The sequence below is a fragment of the Cherax quadricarinatus genome, chromosome 5, assembly GCF_038502225.1.
Source record: "Cherax quadricarinatus isolate ZL_2023a chromosome 5, ASM3850222v1, whole genome shotgun sequence".
NCBI lineage: Eukaryota > Metazoa > Arthropoda > Malacostraca > Decapoda > Parastacidae > Cherax > Cherax quadricarinatus.
The window spans coordinates 5,484,170-5,496,949 of NC_091296.1; the positions used below are offsets into that span (position 1 = coordinate 5,484,170).

Genomic DNA, 12,780 nt, shown 5'->3' on the forward strand with positions numbered 1-12,780 from the left:
GCATATATGTAAATTACCCACCAAGATATCCCCAAAAAGTAGGATTAAGTGACTTATTTCCATTGGGATCCTTGTCCCAGTCCCTGGATCCATTATGTGCCTCACTAATCTTCTAGCTGCCGCCCAAAGAATAAGTATGCTATGCATAATAAAGATATAAAACTTAAATTTCCCGTCAAATGGGTCAGTATTTTTTTTTCCCGTCCATGAGGCGGCAGGAGAGTTGAGCCGTGGTGACCTTACAGCCCCAGCAACACCAGAGTAACAACAAGAGTTACACTTGACGTTGAGGAACACGCTACCACTCTAGCCTCATTAATACCTTTATTTAGGTACCGGTACACATAAGTACAATTATTATACATAGTGTAAATTACCCAGGATAGCCTAGAGATAGTCAAACTGACTCATTTCCATTGGGATCAGCACTTCCATGGGGTCCTTACTTCCATGGGGTCCTTACTTCCATTGGGGTCTTCACTTCCATGGGGTCCTTACTTCCATGGGGTCCTTACTTCCATGGGGTCCTTACTTCCATGGGGTCCTTACTTCCATGGGGTCCTTACTTCCACTGGGGTCCTCACTTCCATGGGGTCCTCACTTCCATTGGGGTCTTTACTTCCATGGGGTCCTCACTTCCATTGGGGTTCTTACTTCCATTGGGGTCCTCACTTCCATGGGGTCCTTACTCCCATTGGGGTCCTTATTTCCATTGGGTCCTCACTTCCATTGGGGTCCTTACTTCCATTGGGGTCTTCACTTCCACGGGGTCCTTACTTCCATTGGGGTCCTTCCATTGGGGTCCTTACTTTCATTGGGGTCCTTACTTCCATTGGGGTCCTTACTTCCATGGGGTCCTTACTTCCATTGGGGTCCTTACTTCCATGGGGTCCTTACTTCCATTGGGGTCCTTACTTCCATGGGGTCCTTACTTCCATTGGGGTCCTTACTTCCATGGGGTCCTTACTTCCATTGGGGTCCTTACTTCCATGGGGTCCTTACTTCCATTGGGGTCCTTACTTCCATGGGGTCCTTACTTCCATTGGGGTCCTTACTTCCATGGGGTCCTTACTTCCATTGGGGTCCTTACTTGCATGGGGTCCTTACTTCCATGGGGTCCTTACTTTCATTGGGCCCTTACTTCCATGGGGTCCTTACTTCCATTGGGGTCCTTACTTGCATGGGGTCCTTACTTCCATGGGGTCCTTACTTTCATTGGGCCCTTACTTCCATGGGGTCCTTACTTCCATTGGGGTCCTTACTTGCATGGGGTCCTTACTTCCATGGGGTCCTTACTTTCATTGGGCCCTTACTTCTGTTGGGGTCCTTACTTTGGATACTTACTTCTATTGTAGTCCTTCCATTGGTGTCCTTACTTATTTCCATCAATGTCTACTTATTTCACCTGGGGTCCTTATTTATTTCCACTGGGGTACATCCTCTTAAACTTCATTATTAATGACTGTACTGCAATAATAAATTCTTATTGTCTAGATAAAGTGTTAATTATGTTCCCTGGTAACCTGAAATATAACATGACGTTAAATCATGGAAGCCCCTCCAAGGGGGTACCTGTAAGTAAGTAAGTAAGTAAGTAAGTAAGTAAGTAAGTAAGTAAGTAAGTTTATTCAGGTATACACAAATACAGTTACATAGAATTATCATACATAGCAGCATAAGTGTAGAGAACCTGGGATAACCCAAAAAAGTCAGATAGAGCTGGGGAATGGCTCTTAATCCAGGTAATTGGAGCTCCCCATCCCTCAGATCAAACCTCATTTATCTATCATCCCCCAAGAACTGTATGACTACTAAATTTTCCTGAAATAAACCTTCTCCGAAAATGATACGATGGCGGTGTCGAGGAGGATGTTCATCATGTGGACATTAGGTACAGAGGTACATAGTATGGCCAGGAGCTAGGTGTCGACATTCTGTTGGCTAATCAAGTTTAAGTAGTAATGAGCTTTTTACAATGAGCTCATGTAGTAGCACCCTTGGCTCACACTGAGGGACCAGAGTGCAATCCCCGGTACAGGTGAAAATGTTTGTTGTGTTTCCTTACACCTGCTGTCACTGTTCACTTAGGAATCAGTAGGTACCCGGGTGTTAGTCAACTGTTGTGGATCACATCCTGGGGGTGGAGATGATTAAAACACTCCAATTACAATAGACAGTTTGATGACATGACTTTATTAGGTTATCTTGGGTTACTTGACATAAGTCTGAGTCCGTAGTAAGTTTCTTTACGTACAGGTACTCATAAGTACATTTATCATACATAGAACATAAGAAAGGAGGAACACTGCAGCAGGCCTGTTGGCCCATACTAGGCAGGTCCTTTACAATTTATCCCACTAACAAAACATTTACCCAACCAAATTTTCAAAACTACCCAAGAAATAAGCTCTGATAACTCTATCCACTGTAGATGAATGGTTCAGAGAACTGACACGTTGATAAATTAGACACATGTGCAACAAAGTGTAACTTACACACCAGGATAACCCAAAAAAGCCAGACCAAGTGACTTATGTCCACTGGGTTCCTTGTCCTTCATGAGAAACTTGGCATATTAGACGTGCATAAGATAGTTACGGGTGTTGCGATGCACTGTATATCTGTTGTTCTTGTGCATGACATTATTTGTTGATTAACTGTTGTATTTTCTCTTATTACAGTAAATCATGGACAGGTCATTGATAAGAGAACGAGAGGCCTTCATGAAGAAGGCCTTAAACTCAACGTAAGTTTATTATGATTATCCGATAATGTACTGTATTACCAGTGCCATTTTAATATCTTTCATATTTCACTAAGTATGTTTTGCCCTTATCCTATAAAGATATATATTCTCAGTCTCCACATATTTCTCACTGGAATTAGGAAATACGTATTAATTTTCCCAATAATTAACCCATTGTGCATGATACTACTTTATTAACATATAATGGCTATACTGTTTACACAATTTAATTAAATTTCTTTGCAAATGTCTAAATTCTCATCTGTTAAAATATATTGTTAATTTTCTTGTTGAGTCTTTTATCTTAACTACTGGTATTTCTTATTAATTCCTATCTAAATTATTCTGTGTAATTCTCATACAAAATTTGAATTTCATTTATATTTACAAGTAATTATATTTACAGGTAATATTCAATTAACATTTTTGAGTGTATTGGTGACAATGAAAATTAAATCTATTTCCAGATTAGACATCAAGAAGCGCAGTGTTGCTCCCACCTCTTCAGAGCAAGTCAAGAAGAAGGTCCATAAAGGTCCACCTCCGGATCCCAATGCGTAAGATGAAATGCCTTATTTTTAATAATGACTTAAGAATTAATTTATTATGCGGTCTGTTAGTCAAGACAGCAGAAGGACTCAGTTAAACAACCAAAAGCTCCATTGGGCAGGTTATGATTTCTCAAGACACGGGTTTTGAGAAATCTTTCTATTTCTGTCAAACAAGATATATACATGTATTGTACTCTGCACCCTTATTTACAGGTGCGCCTCGACTTACGACGGGGTTATGTTCTAACAAACCAGTCATAAGTCGAATATGAATATGATATGCTAAATAAATAAGTAAATAAATAACTACTGACACTGAATAAGTAAATCAACAAATAATTACTGTAAATAACTAAATACCAACATTGAAAAGTAAAATGAATACACTTTGTCATGTCATGGACTCTCTAGAATACGTACAAGTTACAGACTTGCCGCCTTCATGCTGGGTAATTATCTTAAGTTTCATCTCCAAAGTATTTGCTTTTGCACCATTGTAAAGTCAAAATATCGTAAGTTGGACCATCGTTGGACCTTGATTTAATGGACTAATAGTGGGACAGCAGCTGGCAGGTAATGGCACTTGTGGTGGAAACAGATGGTTGCTTTGCTGTTATCATAACATTTCTGTAACCAAACAACTTTGTTTCTAAATCAGTTGAACCAGTGGATTGTGTCCCATACTTTTGTTAAATTGAATGTGTACTGTATTACATTGGTAAAGTATAACAACATTCTTGTGTATCACGGCACATTAAGTAACATTATATCTCTTACTCTATATTGGTATAACATGTTATTATACAAGTTTGGTTATGTTTTACAGTATTGTATTATCTCTTACTAGCTATGACCTCAAATTTGGATTTTAAATTGTAAATTTTGAAAAACTATGAAATCCTGAATTATCCAAATAGGAGTAAATTTTTCATAATTTAGTTGTGATCCAGTTTATGTAGAAATATTGTGCTCCCACTGTGATGTAAAGCCAATGAGAACTGTGTAGGTGTTATAAAACATTTAAATATAATGACAACTTATTTTGCCTATGGCAAACCAATATATGGACCTTCTAAAATATGATTTAAGCATCTGTAGGGACCTCAATTTGAGGTCTAAACAAAATCAAATTCAAAAGATATTTTCAGTTGTTTAGGGAATATGATGGTGGTCTTGGGTATGGTCACTGGATCATTTCCCAACATTAGTGGATACAGTGGTGATCCTGAGTGAACGAGTGAACTTAGTGGATACAGTTGTGATCCTGATTGAACGAGTGAGCTTAGTGGATACAGTGGTGATCCTGAGTGAACGAGTGAGCTGGATTGGTTTCCAGCGCTAGTGAGTGTTGTCTTAGTTTGCAAAATTCTTCTTTATGCTTGTTAATATGAGTGTAGTTTAACCCTTTCAGGGTTTCGGCCGCACTAGTACGGCTTACGCACCAGGGTTTTTGACGTACTAGTACGCCTAAATTCTAGCGCCCTCAAATCTAGCGAGAGAAAGCTGGTAGGCCTACATATGAAAGAATGGGTCTATGTGGTCAGTGTGCGCAGTATAAAAAAAATCCTGCAGCACACAGTGCGTAATGAGAAAAAAAAAACTTTTGACCGTGTTTTTGGATTAAAACAGCGAATTTACACTGTATTTTCGTATGGTATTTATTGTTGTATTCTAGTTTTCCTGGTCTCATTTTATAGAATGGAAGACATTACAGAAATTGAGATGATTTTAACTGATTTTACAATGAAAAGTACCTTGAAATTGAGCTCAAAGTAGCAGAAATGTTCGATTTTTACCAAAGTTCAAAAGTAAACAAATCATGCTATGCGTCCAATACACGTCAACTGGTGAGTCTAATATTCTTTCACAAGTGCGCTGATATTATTTATACTATTTCTACACTAATGCAATAGTCTGCATAACAGTAAATCTTCTATTTTTTGTGAGAATAAAAATTCAAAGTGGAAAGCAAAAGAATGTAAGAGGGGCGTGGGGACGTGACTAATGAACAGAGGAAATGTTATTTTAGTGCCAGGAATGTCTTTCTTGTTTATTCTGGACCCTACTTGGAAATTGGCATCTTTTGAAATTTGTGTGAAATTGGCAAAATTGCTAAAATCTGACCATTGTATTGGGTAGTTGAAATCGGTAAATGGGTGGTTTCTTGTACTCATTCGATAGAAAAAATGGAGTTCTAGCAAAATAGTTGACTAGTACACTGAAATTGGCTGAAAATAGGGCTCAAAGTGGGCAAAATCGCCGATGCGTAAACATTGTCAAGACCGCTAACTTCGCGAGAGCATAATTCTGTAAGTTTTCCATCAAATTTCATACTTTTGGTGTCATTATTATCGGGAAAAGATTCTCTTATCTTTTCATAAGAGGGCCTGGCAACCCTGAAAGGGTTAATGTCATGAGTGTAGTAAGGTTGTAAAATCTGTAAAAAATGACGTGGTATATATCAGGTGGTGTAATACAAGTGAATATGAAACTGGAATAAAGAAGTGAGACAAAGATTATTATTATTAAAGATTCGCCGGTATTCTCCCAGCCCGGGCCTTTTCCAAGTGGTGGCCCGGCCTTGGCTCCCTGTCTTGGGAGTGTCTGAGACCTTAGTCTCCCATGGGAGGAGGCATAAGTACCCCCTCATCTTTGGGACCAACTGTCCCCAGGCCTAGCCACAAGCTAGGCATCTCTGGTCTGCCATCCCCACCCCAAGGGGGCTAATGGGAATGGCAGGCTTGTGAGCTGCAAGCTCCAGCTCAGGCACCTACCCTACCCTAGAAGGGCTGGGCATGGTGTCGATGATTGGGACAAAGATGAATATAACTGTGGCAGAAACCATCTTGATTGTAAGTTGTAGTCATGGCAGTGTGCAACTAAGACATAAGACTACAAGGACAAAGATTTCCCTTATATTGCACTTCACTACTTACCCATAAATTAGAAATAAAAACTAGAATACTTTTCAATCTATCCTCAACCATTATCAAGTTATTTATGCAGGTTATTTCTTGAATTGTAGCCACTATATTGTGACTTATACTCTTGTAGTTACAGTGCTTTTCTGAGAGAGAAGAGACATGTGGAGTGCTGTTTTCATGTGATGGTTGTTCCTGCTTTATCTAATGCAGACAGTAGTACCTATAATGTAATCTTATGTAAAAAAATTAGTGCCTATAATCTTATTAAACTATACTCCAGAATATTTTTGTCTTACAATCATATACAGTGACATGCCCTTGTAGTCTTAAGTCGGGCTAAAGTTTGCCCAAAATCTACGCATAACTATGGTTTTTCAACACGTATTCCAGTATCAACCATTTTTGTATAAACATTGTATCGTGTTGAAATATACTTGCATTTATATTTGTATATAACTGTATTGTTTTTACCCAATATTTTTCCGCAGATACAAGAACAAATCTGGCGGCAGTCAGTACAAATTTGGTGTCCTGACAAGAATAGTGAGGCACATGAAGACAAGGCATCAGGATGGTGAGACGCACCCTCTGTCAATAGATGAGATCCTGGATGAAACAAACCAGTTAAATGCTGGTCCAAAAGTTAGACAGGTAAAGATTTATATGTATTCTGAACACATTGTTTCTTTCTCATTAAGACAAGGTATCTCAGTGAAGAAAATGCATTCACCGTTGCTCATTCTGTAGTTGCCTTTCCAACATCATGAGTAAAAATTTATTGAGAAAAAACTTTGTCTATTACACATGGTAATAAGAAATTGTCTACTAAATTTACATGTACTATTGTTTGGATGTTAAATTAATCATTCTCTCATATGTAATTTTTTACTCAATAATTTTTGTGCTTATGTTTTTGTGTGTTTCAGTGGCTCATATCCGAGGCACTCCCAAATAACCCCAAGGTCCATGAGGTTGAAGGGAAATATGTCTTTAAGCCACCATTGCCAGTTAGAGATAGGAAATCTCTACTTAAGCTCCTTCGGCAGCATGACATGAAGGGCCATGGTGGAGTACTACTCGATGATATTCAAGAGTCTCTCCCTCACTGTGACAAAGTAATGAAGGTTAGCTACTCTAAACCTTTTCTTGTCTTTTTTAAAATATTATATTACAAATACTATGTTTAAGTTTTTTTAAAACAAACATAAGAAATCAACATGGAGATGTGGAAAAAAGTTCTTCCTCCTTAAGCTGTGCGTGCCGTAAGTGGCGACTAAAATGCCGTGAGCAAGTGGCTAGTAACCCATTCTCCTGTATAAACTACTAATTGTAAAAAGAAAAACTTTCATGACCTAAAAAGAAAAAAACTTTCGTTTTTCTCTTTAGGTCACCCTGCCTTGGTGGGAGACAGCTGGTGCGATGAAAAAATCAAATGTTTTATCCATTTTTTAAATAATTACCCACAGGATTACTATGACTGGATGACCAGTGAAGGACACAGTTAGGTATACTTCCTCTTTCAACAACCCAGCCATATCCCACCGAATTTAGGTATACAATCACTACAAAATTGTTTATTGCAAATTCTCATAAAATACTTTATCTCAACAGCAACTTGATAAAGAGATTCTTCGAATAATACGGCAGTCAGACAAGAAACAAATCATTTTCTACCATGATAAGGGCATTCAGTTCCCAGTGGAAAAGGAGTTCCAACAACTCTGGAGAAACACATCTGTTGATGGCCTTCAAGATGATAACATAGAGGAATACCTAAACAAACAGGTACATATAGTGTAACTATCCAGGTTGTAGCTACAGAAGTAATTTTTTTTTTTTTTTAGCAAGCCGGCCATCTCCCACTGAGGCAGGGTGATCCAAAAAGAAAGTAAGTCCCCAAAAAGAAAATACTTTCATCATCATTCAACACTTTCACCTCACTCACACATAATCACTGTTTTTGCAGAGGTGCTCAGAACACAACAGTTTAGAAGCACATACGTATAAAAATACAATATATCCCTCCAAACTGCCAATATCCCGAACCCTTCCTTTAGAGTGCAGGCATTGTACTTCCCATTTCCAGGACTCAAGTCCGGCTATGTAAAAATAACCAGTTTCCCTGAATCCCTTCACTGAATATTACCCTGTTCACACTCCAACAGATCATCAGGTCCCAAATACCATTTGTCTCCATTCACTCCTATCGAACACGCTCATGCATGCATGCCTGCTGGAAGTCCAAGCCCCTCACGCACAAAACCTCCCTTACCCCTTCCTTCCAACCCTTTCGAGGACGACCCCTACCCCGCCTTCCTTCCACTACAGATTTAAACACTCTCCATGTCATTCTACTTTGATCCATTCTCTCTAAATGAACAAACCACCTCAACAACCCCTCTTCAGCCATCTGACTAATACTTTTATTAACTCCACACCTTCTCCAAATTTCCACACTCCGAATTTTCTGCATAATATTTACACCACACATTGCCCTTAGACAGGACATCTCCACTGCCTCTGACCGCCTCCTCGCTGCTACATTCACAACCCAAGCTTCACACCCATATAAGAGTGTTGGTACTACTATACTTTCATACATTCCCTTCTTTGCCTCCATTGATAACATTCTTTGTCTCCATATATACCTCAATGCACCACTCACCTTTTTTCCCTCATCAATTCTATGATTAACCTCATCCTTCATAAATCCATCTGCCGACACGTCAACTCCCAAGTATCTGAAAACATTCACTTCTTCCATACTCCTCCTCCCCAATTTGATATCCAATTTTTCTTTATCTAAATCATTTGATACCCTCATCACCTTACTCTTTTCTATGTTCACTTTCAACTTTCTACCTTTACACACACACCCAAACTCATCCACTAACCTTTGCAATTTTTCTTTAGAATCTCCCATAAGCACAGTATCATCAGCAAAAAGCAACTGTGTCAATTCCCATTTTGTATTTGATTCCCCATAATTTAATCCCACCCCTCTCCCGAACACCCTAGCATTTACTTCTTTTATGACCCCATCTATAAATATATTAAACAACCATGGTGACATTACACACCCCTGTCTAAGACCTACTTTTACCGGGAAGTAGTCTCCCTCTCTTCTACACACCCTAACCTGAGTCTCACTATCCTCATAAAAACTCTACAGCATTTAGTAACTTACCACCTATTCCATATACTTGCAACATCTGCCACATTGCTCCCCTATCCACTCTATCATATGCCTTTTCTAAATCCATAAATGCAATAAAAACTTCCCTACCTTTATCTAAATACTGTTCACATATAAGCTTCAATGTAAACACCTGATCAACACATCCCCTACCCACTCTGAAACCTCCTTGCTCATCCGTAATCCTACATTTTGTCTTACCTCTAATTCTTTCAATTATAACCCTACCGTACACTTTTCCTGGTATACTCAGTAAACTTATTCCTCTATAATTTTTACAATCTCTTTTGTCCCCCTTCTCTTTATATAAAGGGACTATACATGCTCTCTGCCAATCCCTAGGTGCCTTCCCCTCTTTCATACATTTATTAAACAAAAATACCAACCACTCCAACACTGTATCCCCCCTGCTTTTAACATTTCTGTCATGATCCCATCAGTTCCAGCTGCTTTACCCCCTTTCATTCTACATAATGACTCGCGCACCTTCCCCACACTCACATCCTGTTCTTCTTCACTCCTAAAAGATGGTATACCTCCCTGTCCAGTGCATGAAATTACCGCCTCCCTTTCTTCATCAACATTTAAAAGTTCCTCAAAATATTCTCGCCATCTACCCAAAACCTCCATCTCTCCATCTACTAACTCCCCTACTCTGTTTTTAACTGTCAAATCCACTCGTTCTCTAGGCTTTCTTGTTTAACTCCAAAATTTTTTCTTCTTTTCATTAAAATTTCTTGTCAGTGCCTCTCCCACTCTATCATCTGCTCTCCTTTTGCACTCTCTCACCACTCTCTTCACCTTTCTTTTACTCTCCATATACTCTACTCTTATAACACTTCTGCTTTGTAAAAACCTCTCATAAGCTAACTTTTTCTCTTGTATCACACCCTTTACTTTATCATTCCACCAATCACTCCTCTTTCCTCCTGCACCCACCCTCCTATAACCACAAACTTCTGCCCCACATTCTAATACTGCATTTTTAAAACTATTCCAACCCTCTTCAACCCCCCCACTACTCATACTTGCACCAGCCCACCTTTCTGCCAATAGTTGCTCTTATAACTCACCTGAACTTCCTCCTCCCTTAGTTTATACACTTTCACCTCCCTCTTGCTTGTTGTTGCCATCTTCCTCTTGTCCCATCTACCTCTTACTCTAACTGTAGCTACAACTAAATAATGATCCGATATATCAGTTGCCCCTCTATAAACATGTACATCCTGGAGCCTATATATATTCAGTAGGTGACTGACATGCTGGCAGCAAGGGGCTAGTAACCCCTTCTCCTGTATACATTACCCTACCAAGGCAGGGTGGCTTTTTTGGGCCACCTTGCCTTAGTAGGCTACAGTTGGTTTGTTGAAAGAAGATATGTTCAGTAAGATCACAGTAAACAAGTGATATCACAGTATGCAAAATAGCCACTGTGAAAAAATAGTGAACTTATTTTTTATTAGGTGATGAAAGATTGGATATCAGATTGGAGGGAGAGAGTATGGAGGAGGTGAATGTATTCAGATATTTGGGAGTGGACGTGTCAGTGGATGGATCTATGAAAGATGAGGTGAATCATAGAATTGATGAGGGGGAAAAGGGTGAGTGGTGCACTTAGGAGTCTGTGGAGACAAAGAACTTTGTCCTTGGAGACAAAGAGGGGAATGTATGAGAGTATAGTTTTACCAACGCTCTTATATGGGTGTGAAGCATGGGTGATGAATGTTGCAGCAAGGAGAAGGCTGGAGGCAGTGGAGATGTCATGTCTGAGGGCAATGTGTGGTGTGAATATAATGCAGAGAATTCATAGTTTGGAAGTTAGGAGGAGGTGCGGGATTACCAAAACTGTTGTCCAGAGGGCTGAGGAAGGGTTGTTGAGGTGGTTCGGATATGTAGAGAGAATGGAGCGAAACAGAGTGACTTCAAGAGTGTATCAGTCTGTAGCGGAAGGAAGGCGGGGTAGGGGCCGGCCTACGAAAGGTTGGAGGGAGGGGTAAAGGAGGTTTTGTGTGCGAGGGGCTTGGACTTCCAGCAGGCATGCGTGAGCGTGTTTGATAGGAGTGAATGGAGACAAATGGCTTTTAATACTTGACGTGCTGTTGGAGTGTGAGCAAAGTAACATTTATGAAGGGGTTCAGTGAAACCGGCAGGCCAGACTTGAGTCCTGGAGATGGGAAGTACAGTGCCTGCACTCTGAAGGAGGGGTGTTAATGTTGCAGTTTAAACTGTAGTGTAAAGCACCCTTCTGGCAAGACAGTGATGGAGTGAATGATGGTGAAAGTTTTTCTTTTTCGGGCCACCCTGCCTTGGTGGGAATCGGCCAGTGTGATAATAAAAAAAATAAATATTTTTATAAGTCCTTGATAATGTGAGAAATCAAGAAATCACTTAGAGGTGCACTATTTTTATCACAGTGGTGGTTTTGCATGCAAGAATATTATGGCTTTTTTCTCTGCTGTAGATTTGCTCTAGGCCCTTGGCAGATACACTAGGCTCACTCATGCCTGAAACAATTCTACATGATAAGAATCTTCAGTACACTTCGTGAACTATACAAATCATGTACAATGCCTGTACTCTAAAGGAGGGGTTTGGGATATTTGAAATTTAGAGTTACATCTAAACTTGTATCCGCACATCTCTGGCAAGACAGTGATAGTATGAATGATAGTGAAAGTGTTTCTCTTTCAGATCACCCTGCCTCGGTTGGATACGGCCAGTGCATATACATATTTGAAACATTATTGCAATAAAAGCTTGTTCTGCAAATTGCATTGTTACTTTACCACTTAGTTCACTACTATATTATGACTGATATTCTTTCTTCCTACAGGGTATAAAGTCTATGCAAGATACAGGACCAAAAGTCAAGCCCATCAGAAAGAAGATGAAGAAGAGTAGAACACGAGCCACCAAGATCTCTGACAACGAGCACATGCAACACGTACTGCAAAATTATGACACTCCTTCATAAACTTTTTTCTCTACACGAAAGACAATAATGTTTATTTGTCTCTATTCAAATAGAAATTATTCTCTTTATTCAAATAACAATTTTATAATACATGTGATGTACTCTTTGTTTACAGTTTATTTTAATAAATAATGTAACTGCTTCAGAAGAAGAGATCTTTAATTTCCATTAAACTTGCACCCTTCAGGTTTTGTTTTATCACTTAAGATTCAGTGACCAAGAAACTTTAAGAATATGAAAGTACTCTACAAATTAGTTTAAACTTTTTGTCACATGGAACCTTGGTATACGACCAGCTCCCTACTCGAACAAAGTTCAGCACTTGGCCAAACAAATATGACCTGCCAGAACTTCACTTTAAACTATTTCATGTTTCTTCACATTTTTTC

At 39.3% G+C, this 12,780-nt stretch overlaps 1 protein-coding gene across 1 annotated transcript; it reads left to right on the top strand.

The window, feature by feature from the left end:
- The first annotated feature begins 205 nt into the window (after positions 1–205).
- TfIIEbeta (transcription factor IIEbeta) lies at positions 206–12,536 on the top strand. Its single transcript, XM_053771311.2, has 7 exons — positions 206–332; positions 2,682–2,746; positions 3,214–3,303; positions 6,710–6,872; positions 7,148–7,345; positions 7,833–8,006; positions 12,251–12,536. Exons 2-7 carry the CDS (start codon positions 2,688–2,690, stop codon positions 12,389–12,391), a joined length of 825 nt encoding a protein of 274 aa, XP_053627286.1. The 5' UTR covers positions 206–332; positions 2,682–2,687; the 3' UTR covers positions 12,392–12,536.
- Positions 12,537–12,780: the final 244 nt, after the last annotated feature.

Coding starts and splice junctions, on each gene's coding strand:
- TfIIEbeta (XM_053771311.2), top strand. CDS start 2,688: ATGGACAGGTCATTGATAAGAGAACGAGAGGCCTTCATGAAGAAGGCC. Junction 2,747..3,213: donor AAGAAGGCCTTAAACTCAAC/GTAAGTTTATTA, acceptor ATCTATTTCCAG/ATTAGACATCAAGAAGCGCA. Junction 3,304..6,709: donor CCACCTCCGGATCCCAATGC/GTAAGATGAAAT, acceptor ATTTTTCCGCAG/ATACAAGAACAAATCTGGCG.